Below are 11885 nucleotides of genomic sequence, written 5' to 3' on the forward strand. Positions count from 1 at the left end.
TTTAACTAAAACTACAATAATTAGTTAAAAGATTTATATTTTAAAAAGGTTGTGACATCAAAAACATTAAACATATGGTTCCCCACAGTATAGAACTTCAACAGTTTACATCAATGGGAAAGTCATCCACACAGAAAGTCAATAAGAAAAACATCAGTCTTAAATGATTCATGTATACTGAGGTGAATGGATAAGGATATCACACACATCAATACTATTCAGCCATAAAAAATAATGAAATGGTGATGGTCGTGGTAACATGGAGAACCTTGAGAATACCTTGTTAAATAAAATAAGAGAAAGACAAATACCATATAGTTTCATTGTATGTAGAATTGGGGAAAAAAAAAGAAACTCAGATTCATAGATACAGAGAAGAGATTGGTGTCTGCTGAGGGGAGGGACTTGGAGGCCTGGGAGGGCGGAGGGATAGAGCCACAGGGTGGGGCTCCCTCCCCCTCCCTCAGGAGCCCTTTGTGACCAGACAATAGCTCTGTGATGTGGGCCTGGGGCTTGTATCTGCACCTCCACACCCAGGGCTCAGTTGTCTGAGGACAGCAGTGTGGTTGGACGCTAAGTCTCAGAGCTCAGTTGTCTGAGGGCAGCAGTGCAATCAGACATTAATGTCTGATGAGGGAAGAGATGGAAAATTATCTCTTCCCTCAGCAATTCTTTTTTAATCGTTGGCTGAGCTCCAGTCCCATTATCTGGGCAGTTAATGTCATCTTTGCCCTTGTATGTGGGATAGGGCTCTTTGTATATTTAGTTTCTTATTTCCAGCCTGATCCATCCTCACCACCAGGCAAGAAACAGAGGAAGAGCAGGAAGGTAAGGAACCCTCGGCCCAGACCCAGCAGAGTGTGATTCTATCTTCTTTTCTATTATTCTTTCCACTTTTCTGAGTCACTGGAGAGACTCCTGAAATGGGAAAGAATAGAATGGATATTCTCAGGAGAGAGCAGACCACCATCCATCCAGGACAAGCCAGACTCAGCAGGGGTTAGAGGGACACGAGGATTTCTCCCTGAAGATCTCGGGCCAGAATCCAGGTGTGGTGGAGGGGTCCAGGGCAGTGTCCCAAACACAGTGACTGGTGGCCAAGGACCAGAGGCTAAAAGCTGCCTCTCTAGCAGAGGTCAGGCCCCTGAGCACTGGGTCACCAGCCACGGTCCAAGGACAGGTATTTCAGGTGAATGTTCCCCCTTCAGGGCTGATTGAGGGCAGTACTGAGCCCAGGAGGTCCCAAGCAGCAGCTAGAGTGGGGCTCTGGCCTTGGAAAGTGGGGTCCTATGTGAAAAAGTCCAGTTGTGCCACCAGGTCTGGTATTGTGTGTGTTTCTTGAGCAGAGGAACAGTGGCAAACTTCTCACATAGGATATCCTTCTGTACATTCTTCAAAGAAGGAAAACTGGAAATATTTGTATCCATTTTGAAAAGAAAATGAGTAAAACTAAAGAAAATCACAGTCCGCCCACCCCCTTAGTTAAATGTAGGAAGTCACACTACTCATGAGCAGTGAGCACCTGCTGCTGGGCTGGGGGTCCCAGCCTCCCAATGTTCTCTTATCTCAGTACCAAGCAGAGCCACGGAGGAGAAGCAACAGAAGCCAAAGAAGCCAGACTCTGAAAGGTGAGTGTCCGCCACTCACCCCTGCGTGCCCCAGTTACACTGTGCCCCCTGCTCTGAAGCCCGGCCCCACCGTCTCCCAAGACACCAGGGCCTGAGCCCATCCCTCAGGAAACAGAGCCCTGGGAGGCGGGTTGGGGGCTCCTGGGAGGAAGATCACAACCCACCCAGAGGCTTCCCAGATTCTGCACCAGAACAAAGCCCTGAGGGTCTGGAAACGGGTGTCGCCCAGCAGGGGACCCAAGGCCTAGACTAGGGGCAGGACCTCCTGCTTCCACTGTGGACAAGCTGTTCAACTCAGCTCAGATTCCTCTGTAAAGCCATGCAGTCCTTCCTCCCCCAGCAAGGTCATGAGTGAGAAAACACTTTGGAAAAGACAAAGCGATCCCCAAAATGAACCCTGTAATCACCGTGTGGGCACGTGACCTTTGACAGTGCTGTTTGGGGCTTCCAAGTCCAATCCCCCAAAAGGTTTCCCCTAAAGGGACATTATACTCAGTCTCCTGTAAGACACCTGGGCCCCCGCCTTCCCCTTGACCCAGTCTCCTGTTTCCAGCTTGCAGAAATTGCCTGCACGAGCTGGAAGAGTTCCGCAGTTTAGTCTCCCTTCTGCAAAGGTAATGAATCTGCCCCCTTATCCCCTGGGTGGGCCTCCCCGAGTCTGTGGTGTGACACCCAGGGCTGCAGGGAACCGGCCTCTGGGGCTGCTTGGGGGTGCTGGGAGGAGCCATGGGACAGCAGGAGCATTGTGATGTGGGTGTGGGGCGTGGAGGGCCATGGGGTCCTCTCCCGGCCCCAGGCTGCTGCAGGGACAGCTCACACCTCTTGTCTCCCACAGCCACCTGACAAGGGTCTATGACCAGGGGGGCTTTCACCAGTCCTTACATCAAGCAGCCCCTGGTCAGGTGTGCCAAGGGGCACCAGCTGGAGCCCATCAGCCATACAGGGAGCCTGTGGAAGGCGCTCCTCCTGCCGTGGCCTCATCATCTGCTCGTGCTCCACTGACAGGGCCCCCTCGGCCTCTGGCCTCCACCCTGCCAGTGAGACCTCAAGAAGAGCAAACTAACTTTAAAAAAATCCTACCAGACACAGTGAGAAAGAACTTTCTTCCAAGTCATTCTAACTGGGCCTCTCTCATTCCAGACATCTCAGGCCTTGGCCATGCCAGCTACCCCATTTTTTCCTTTTCCTGGTGGTGGGAAAGTACCAAGTCCTTGTTCTTGCCTGGCACATTACAGCACAAGTGCCAGCAAGAACACGTGTCCTGCCACCCACCAGATGCCTCGTTCTGGGGTGGCCTTACTAACAGGCAGATAGAGACTCATAACCCTCCGTTTGTCAATCCGGATGTCCAGAAGCTCCTTGAACTACTAATCAGCAAAAGGGTAGAACTGAAGAGTTGGAAGGAGAAAGAAAAGGTTGGGTCAGTTTTCAAAAAGGGGTGCCCAGACGACCACGTGAGCTTCTGGGGGACTCTGTGGAAGCTTCTGGGTACTGAGCAGACCACCACCACCCAGCCATCCTTCTGGAACACGAAAAAAAAAGCAGAGCCACTGGCCCAACCTCAGCCGTTCTCACCTCCCAAGGTCTTGGAAGACCACTTGCAATGGAAACGCAGCCAGCTCTTCTGGGGTCTCCCCTCTCTGCACAGTGAGTCCCTGGTGACCACTGCCTTGTTTTCTAATCACTCTTCTCCACTACAGTCTCCCTCTGTTTTATTCAATGGGACCTCTAATTGCTTGCCAGTTCTAAACCAGGATCAAGTATCTTCACAGTTTTCCCATGCCCCACCATTGTTCCACCGTGGGATCCAAACTCAACCCTCAACACTAACCTTGCCCCAGCCCCAAGTCCCCCTTGCACCCTCTGTCCCAATAAGACCACCTTCTCTCCCATCCCAGACGAGGACCAGTAGGGTATCTTTTGCTACATCCCAGAAAAAGACACAATCCTTCACCCCAACTAAAATGCAACATCTGGAGTGGCCCTTGTTGCCAAAGCAACAAGGAAGGGGGAAGACTTTACCCACTATGGAGAAAAGATCTCCAAAACTCTTTAGCCAAGTCCCTCCCAAGCTTCTAGAGGACCACCAGGCCTCCCGGGCCCACAGATCAGGTTCTACCTATCAAGGGGACTTTGTCATCTTTAATATCCAGAAGCCACAGCTTCAGAGGAAGCTCAGCAGGGATAAACAGCAAAGCAGCTTGCCCCACAAGGTTCAGCTGTCTCTGGAACTGAGGTGGCCTCAGGACGAATCCCCGGGAATGAGTCAGGCACAGGGAGAGCAGGGGCTCTCAAGGTCCTTTGTGTTTAAAGGTAAAAGCAGCCAAGCTACATGGAGGACCAGGTCCAGATACCACAGGAAGTATAAATCAAGATTCAAACTAGAGAAAAACTTTGGTAAGGGTCTATGGCAGTGTCTGAAGAGGACACCAACAGGTCTCTCCAGGATCTCAGCTAGATTCCCAGTGAAGGTTCTGGGAACCAACTCTGAGAAGGAGTTTGGAAGACCCTTAATAGGGGCCTTGGAGGGTGATCCAGGAAAATACTTAGCCAGGGGCCCAGACAAGAAACATATAGAAAAAACTTTAAAGGTTCATTTACACAGGAAATTAGGACAGATCAGTAAAGGTCTGATCCCTGTGATTGTGCGTCGATCCTGGTTTGTGGCCAGCCATGCTTTTCCCAAGTCCCAACCCCACATGGCTATCAGAAATCTAGCATCCTTAAAGGATCAGGAGCTCTGCGTAAACACCTCCCATGAGCTGTGCTTCCTTTGTCCTAACACTCAGCAGAAGCTGGAAACACACATCGTAAGTTTTCGAGTGAGGCGTAAGTGGGACCTACCTCTCCAAACTGTTGAGCCCATAGATCTCAAACTACTTGAAGCTCAACATTTGCCTTTTCCCCAGTCCCCCTTTCCATGCTCAGCCACCTTTGTACCTGGGGCCCCCTCAAAAGCCAAATTTTACAAGTTCTTGGGGAAACCACCTCAGCCTCATCCAGAAGAGAAGGGTATAACTGAAAAGTCTGATCCCACTTCAGGGAGTCCCCTGCCTGTTCCCTCACCCATACGTGAGCAAATCCAGCAGGCCCTGGGAAGGACTTTACCTGGTGATGGCCATCATTCCTCAAAGACATCTTTATCAAGACAGGAGGGCAGTTCACCTTCTTGGGCCTCCATTCTCAGCCTCCCAAACAGAACCCTGCACAGCAAGACTGGTATGGGGGCCAAGAAAGACAACCTGGAACCAAGTCCAAGTTTAGCAATGGCCAGGAATGAGCTAAAAGAGAGTGGGGGTCAGGCCTCACCAGACATGGTAGCAACACTGAAGATGAAGCTCAGGTCCAAAACTCCAATGTCTGAAGGGGCCACAGAGGCGATGGAGGCCAAGAAGGCCCCTGCCTGGAAAGTTGTCTTAAGACCTAATGGGCTGGCCAACAAACCAGCCATTTATGTGGATCTGATATCAGGATATCCAGGTGCTAGGAAAAGCTCCTCACTATCTACAGTGTTGGTTGCTCAAGATCCAGAGGAGGTAAGCCTTGAAACAAAGGTTAGTAAGGTTGAGCTCCAAGAGAATATAGAGTCGGAGAACCAGCCTGAAGGCTCTACCACTAGTGAGCTTCCTCAAGATTCTCCCAGTGACCTCCACCTTCCAGACTTTGCCACTTGTGTGCTTGTTGAAGACAGTGGCACCAATGTGCTCCCACCAGACTCTCACACTAATGCTGTCCTTGCTGCAGACAGCTTGACCACTCAAGAGTCACCCTCCTGTTCCCAAATGGAACGTGCCAGTGGAGAGACACCATCTTCCCCGGTGTCACATAACCTTAGCTCAAGTGGATCAAGCAGTGAGGGGCAGCAAGAGCCCTGTGGACCAAAGGTTGAGGAACCAAGTGACAGCCAGAGCAACAATGAGACCACAGATGAGGGAAAGGACCAGAAGAGACCCAAACCAGAAGAGAATGAAGACAGGTGTGCAGAACCGTTGGCAATCAGGGCTTCCCAAGCTAGCAAGATAGGCCACCCTCCCCAGGTCAGAGGATCAGGAGAGAGCCTTGGGAGCAAATACCTCCAGCTCATGCCACCAGAAAAGGGACATGTTTTTCCGGAAAGCCACTTTAGACAAAGGATGAAGAACTTTCTGCAGTGTCTTAATCCCAATAAAAAAAGCAAAGGACTGGAAGGCCCCCTTCAAAAAGGCAAGCCTGCATCTGCTTCTGCCCCGAGCTGGGTACAAGTCAGAAGCAGATCTGTTATGGACAACAGGGCTGCCGAAACTCAGACGGTAGTGACAGCTGTGGGACAAATCCTGGTGGAAAAATTGCGACTCCACCAAGGAATTCGGGCCTCAGAGATGTATCAGCACAAGGAATTGCAGGCCCCAGTACATAGGCATTCTTGCCCTCACAGGGCTTTCACCTCTACAGACCAGAATAGAGTGATGGGAAGAATAGCCTCCAATCAGCAAGGTACCTCCAAGGGCCATAGCTGCCCTAGCAAGAGCCAGCTGACCAGAGACAGGAATGGTGAATGGAAAAGCCTCCCCAGGAACCTGGGGCCCCCAGGCAGACCCAGCCAGCACCAGCCGATGGTGGCAGGTGTCTCAGGTCGAGTTCACCATTATCCTACATGCAGTTTTCGAAAATATGCCTCAACCTATCAGGCAGAGAACGCTTCACACATCTTTCCTGGTCAGGAAGATTTCCCTCAAGAAAAAATCGAGTATATGCAAAGAAAGTCCATTTTTTCTCATATTAGCACATCCTCTGTGTGCTAATGACTTCCCCATGCCACAATTTTGTCTCCTGAAAATATATGTTTGGTGTTTTTTCTCTCATGAGTGGTGCTGGACTTTGTGTGTGCCCTGCTTGGGTAGAGGGGATCAGAGTTTTCTCTCCCCAAAGGCCTGCTTTGGTTTCCAGAAGGATGGGGCCTTGGAGGGCCAGGGACCTTGGGGTCCACCCCGTCCCCTTCCTCACACACCTTCCATTTCCACGACAAGGTGAACAAGACCCAGAGTGGGACCTTGCTCTGACCATCCTCTCCTGCTTTCCTTCCACCTGAAATTTGTGTGGTTGTAGGGAGGGTCTGCTGAGGCATAAATACCACTCAGGCTCTAGGAAGACAGAGTCCTAGATAAGAGTGGGGCCTGCAGTTGGGAGACGCAAGGCTGGCCTTGAGGGCAGAGGTGAGAATTCCTGCCCCCATCCACATATCCTGTGGGGAGTAGAGGACGGCCATCCCAGGAGACTTCTCACCCCCAGATAATCTCATCTTAGCTCCATGCACCCCCTCTTACACTCGGAGCAGCAAGGGACGAGCTCTCTCCCAACACTGAGGGTGTGTGGGGTGCCACAGACACCCCCAGGCACCAGCCTGCCCAGCCCCAGGGCACTGAAGGGGCCTTCTCACCAGCACCCCCTTCCCCTTCTGGGGGATGGGTGGGGTGTGGCTGTAGGCAGGGGGACCCTGTACTTAGGGTGGGAGGCCAGGAAGGAAGCCAAGTGTCAGGGTAAGCCCATGCCTGGTGTGACGACTGGGGACCCTTGGTGTCCCACTGCCACCTACAAGCCCAGAGGGGAGAAGTTAGAGGCCCCGGGACTGTCCCCACAGGATTTCCACCCCACTCCAGCTGCCAAGTCCAGGAGTGGGGTTGTGAAGAGGGTGGGGCGGGGGTTGTACAGAAGCCACTTGAGCTCCCACATGGAAAGCCAGGTTCCCAGAGACAGCCAGGCCTTCAGGCAAAGAAGTTAAGTTCTGCACAATTTGATAAGCTTGTAGGACTGCGGGCCCCGGGAAGACTTGTGGTCTGTGACCTTTATGTACACGTGTGGCCCAAGGATGGCTCCCAGGGGACTGGTGGGGACTCGGAGGCCAAGGGACTGGCCTGGCTCCTGGTCATGGTTACCTCAGAGCCCAGAAGGGCAGGAGGACAAGATGGGGCTTGTCCCACCACCGGCTGGAAGGACGTGTCCAGAATGAGGGTGCAGTCCAGGAGGCTCCCCCATTGCCCGTGTGCCCCGGTCCCAGCCCAAAATCATCCTCTAGGGCCTCTCACACATAACTCACATGGTAGACTCACAAGTTGGACGTGCACTCCACACTCCTGTTGGTAGAAGTGCCGTGGACAGGAGGCTGGTGGAACAGCCAGAAACAGGAAGGAGCAAATCCCCTTGCCCTTCTCCTGCCAGATGGTACAAGGAGGCCAGAAAGGGAAAGCCCCATGCCAAGAGACCTTGTGCAGAGACCTCTGACAGAGACCCACCAAGACCTCCCACAGAGACTCATACAGAGACCCACACTGAGACCTCCCACAGAGACCCACACAAAGCCCACACAGATCTTACACAGAGACCTCTGACGGGCCAAAATCAAGAGCCCTCATGAACACCATGTCCAGGGATGATCTTCAAGGCCCTCCCACACAGACCTTATGCAGAAACTCTCACAGTGAACACCTAGAGACTTCACAGAGACCTGTGACAGAGATCCACACAGACTTCTCTCAGACACACCTCAGAAACCGATCTGAATACCCACACACAGCTCTGCAGAGCCCACACAGAGGCCTCCCAGTGCCCTGCAAACACCAAAGACATACCTTGAACAGAGGCCTCACCTCCATCCTTAGGAGCCCAAGTAGCCACCCAGTGTTAGGCCCCGCTTGGATCTGAAGCAACTTAACAAACTGGCAGTGAAGTTGTGCTGTAAAAGGCTTGTGTATTTTTAATTACTTCTGAAAAAGACTTAGATTCCCCATGTAAACCTGAAAAATCCTTTCCTTCACAGATTTTCATTAGCTTGAGCTCCCACGCACAGTTTAAAGAATCAGAAACTGAAAACAAAACTTTGCCATCGTCGAATGAGGGAAAAACTCTTATTTGTCCAGTTTTAGCTAAGGTTTAGTGAAATGGCCTCAGGAGTCATGTTCTTTATTTTGTTAGGGACAAGTCCCTCCACCCAAAGTGACTTATTCACATTGGAAATGCTGTAGGGAGGCCTACAGCCATTGGAATGTGGGATGGAGTGAACCAGCAGAGAGGTCATTGACTCAAATGTACAGACAGCATGCTCTTTGGCCCAGAGCAGCTTGTGGTAGGTTTGTGAGGCTTGCTTTATTTTAAAATCAAAGAACTCACAGTGTCAAACACATGAAGCTGTTTTATAAATGAAACAGTTCAGCAATATTTCTTTTTTATAAATTTTTTATTTTTTATAAACATATATTTTTATCCCCAGGTGTACGGGTCTGTGAATCACCAGGTTTACACACTTCACAGCACTCACCAAAGCACATACCCTCCCCAATGTCCATAATCCCACCCCCTTCTCCCAACTCCCCTCCCCCCAGCAACCCTCAGTTTGTTTTGTGAGATTAAGAGTCACTTATGGTTTGTCTTCCTCCCAATTCCATCTTGTTTCATTGATTCTTCTTCTACCCACTTAAGCCCCCATGTTGCATCACCACTTCCTCATATCAGGGAGATCATATGACAGTTGTCTTTCTCCGCTTGACTTATTTCGCTAAGCATGATACGCTCTAGTTCCATCCATGTTGTCGCAAATGGCAAGATTTCATTTCTTTTGATGGCTGCATAGTATTCCATTGTGTATATATACCACATCTTCTTGATCCATTCATCTGTTGATGGACATCTAGGTTCTTTCCATAGTTTGGCTATTGTGGACATTGCTGCTATAAACATTCGGGTGCACGTGCCCCTTTAGATCACTACGTTTCTATCTTTAGGGTAAATACCTAGTAGTGCAATTGCTGGGTCATTAGGCAGTTCTATTTTCAACATTTTGAGGAACCTCCATGCTGTTTTCCAGAGTGGCTGCACCAGCTTGCATTCCCACCAACAGTGTAGGAGGGTTCCCCTTTCTCCGCATCCTCGCCAGCATCTGTCATTTCCTGACTTGTTGATTTTAGCCATTCTGACTGGTGTGAAGTGATATCTCATTGTGGTTTTTATTTGTATTTCCCTGATGCCGACTGATATGGAGCACTTTTTCATGTGTCTGTTGGCCATCTGGATGTCTTCTTTGCAGAAATGTCTGTTTATGTCCTCTGTCCATTTCTTTATTGGATTATTTGTTCTTTGGGTGTTGAGTTTGCTAAGTTCTTTATAGATTCTGGACACTAGTCCTTTATCTGATATGTCGTTTGAAAATATCTTCTCCCATTCTGTCAGTTGTCTTTTGATTTTGTTAACTGTTTCCTTTGCTGTGCAAAAGCTTTTGATCTTGATGAAATCCCAATAGTTCATTTTTTCCCTTGCTTCCCTTGCCTTTGGTGATGTTCCTAGGAAGATGTTGCTGCGGTTGAGGTCGAAGAGGTTGCTGCCTGTGTTCTCCTCAAGGATTTTGATGGATTCCTTTCTCACATTGAAGTCCTTCATCCATTTTGAGTCTATTTTCGTGTGTGGTGTAAGGAAACGGTCCAATTTCATTTTTCTGCATGTGGCTGTCCAATTTTCCCAGCACCATTTATTGAAGAGGCTGTCTTTTTTCCATTGGACATTCTTTCCTGCTTTGTCGAAGATTAGTTGACCACAGAGTTGAGGGTCTATTTCTGGGCTCTCTATTCTGTTCCATTGATCTATGTGTCTGTTTTTGTGCCAGTACCATGCTGTCTTGATGATGACAGCTTTGTAATAGAGCTTGAAGTCCGGAATTGTGATGCCACCAACTTTGGTTTCTTTTTCAATATCCCTTTGGCTATTTGAGGTATTTTCTGGTTCCATATAAATTTTAGAATTATTTGTCCCATTTCTTTGAAAAAGATGGATGGTACTTTGATAGGAATTGCATTAAATGTGTCGATTGCTTTAGGTAGCATAGAAATTTTCACAATATTTATTCTTCCAATCCAGGAGCATGGAACATTTTTCCATTTCTTTGTGTCTTCCTCAATTTCTTTCATGAGTACTTTATAGTTTTCTGAGTATAGATTCTGTGCCTCTTTGGTTAGGTTTATTCCTAGGTATCTTATGGTTTTGGGTGCAATTGTAAATGGGATTGACTCCTTAATTTCTCTTTCTTCTGTCTTGTTGTTGGTGTAGAGAAATGCAACTGATTTCTGCACATTGATTTTATATCATGACACTTTACTGAATTCCTGTACAAGTTTTAGCAGTTTTGGAGTGGAGTCTTTTGGGTTTTCCACATATAGTATCATATCATCTGCGAAGAGTGATAATTTGACTTCTTCTTTGCCGGTTTGGATGCCTTTAAATTCCTTTTGTTGTCTGATTGCTGAGGCTAGGACCTATAGTACTATGTTGAATAGCAGTGGTGATAATGGACATCCCTGCCGTGTTCCTGACCTTAGCAGAAAAGCTTTCAGTTTTTCTCCATTGAGAATGATATTTGCGGTGGGTTTTTCATAGATGGCTTTGATGTTATTGAGGTATGTGCCCTCTATCCCTACACTTTGAAGAGTTTTGATCAGGAAGGGATGCTGTACTTTGTCAAATGCTTTTTCAGCATCTATGGAGAGTATCATATGGTTCTTGTTCTTTCTTTTATTGATATGTTGTATCACATTGACTGATTTGCAGATGTTGAACCAACCCCGCAGCCCTGGAATAAATCCCACTTGGTCATGGTGAATAATCCTTTTAATGTACTGTTGAATCCTATTGGCTAGTATTTTGGTGAAATTTTCACATCTGTGTTCATCAAGGATATTGGTCTATAGCTCTCTTTTTTGATAGGATCCTTGTCTGGTTTTGGGATCAAGGTGATGCTGGCCTCATAAAATGAGTTTGGAAGTTTTCCTTCCATTTCTATTTTTTGGAACAGTTTCAGGAGAATAGGAATTAGTTCTTCTTTAAATGTTTGGTAGAATTCCCCCGGGAAGCCAACTGGCCCTGGGCTTTTGTTTGTTTGGAGATTTTTAATGACTGTTTCAATCTCCTTACTGGTTATGGGTCTGTTCAGGCTTTCTATTTCTTCCTGGTTCAGTTGTGGTAGTTTATATGTTTCTAGGAATGCATCCATTTCTTCCAGATTGTCAAATTTGTTCGCATAGAGTTGCTCATAGTATGTTCTTATAAGAGTTTGTATTTCTTTGGTGTTAGTTGTGATCTCTCCTCTTTCATTCATGATTTTATTTATTTGGGTCCTTTCTCTTTTCTTTTTCATAAGTCTGGCCAGGGGTTTGTCAATTTTATTAATTCTTTCAAAGTACCAGCTCCTAGTTTCGTTGATTTGTTCTATTGTTTTTTTGGTTTCTATTTCATTGATTT

At 48.2% G+C, this 11885-nt stretch overlaps 1 protein-coding gene across 1 annotated transcript; it reads left to right on the top strand.

Annotated features, from left to right (window-relative positions):
* Positions 1-606: 606 nt before the first annotated feature.
* Positions 607-6463, top strand: LOC116573149 (spermatogenesis-associated protein 31E1-like). The gene is made up of 4 exons (XM_032312990.1): positions 607-828; positions 1571-1628; positions 2182-2242; positions 2464-6463. Exons 1-4 carry the CDS (start codon positions 631-633, stop codon positions 6407-6409), a joined length of 4263 nt encoding a protein of 1420 aa, XP_032168881.1. The 5' UTR covers positions 607-630; the 3' UTR covers positions 6410-6463.
* The last annotated feature ends 5422 nt before the right edge of the window (positions 6464-11885 follow it).

This window comes from Mustela erminea, chromosome 14, assembly GCF_009829155.1.
Source record: "Mustela erminea isolate mMusErm1 chromosome 14, mMusErm1.Pri, whole genome shotgun sequence".
NCBI classification, from domain to species: Eukaryota; Metazoa; Chordata; class Mammalia; order Carnivora; family Mustelidae; genus Mustela; species Mustela erminea.

Excerpts from the sequence above, each read along its gene's own strand:
- LOC116573149 (XM_032312990.1), top strand. The coding sequence starts at position 631 with ATGAGGGAAGAGATGGAAAATTATCTCTTCCCTCAGCAATTCTTTTTT. Across the intron at positions 1,629-2,181 it reads AAGAAGCCAGACTCTGAAAG|CTTGCAGAAATTGCCTGCAC; the intron begins GTGAGTGTCCGC and ends TCCTGTTTCCAG. Across the intron at positions 2,243-2,463 it reads TTAGTCTCCCTTCTGCAAAG|CCACCTGACAAGGGTCTATG; the intron begins GTAATGAATCTG and ends TGTCTCCCACAG.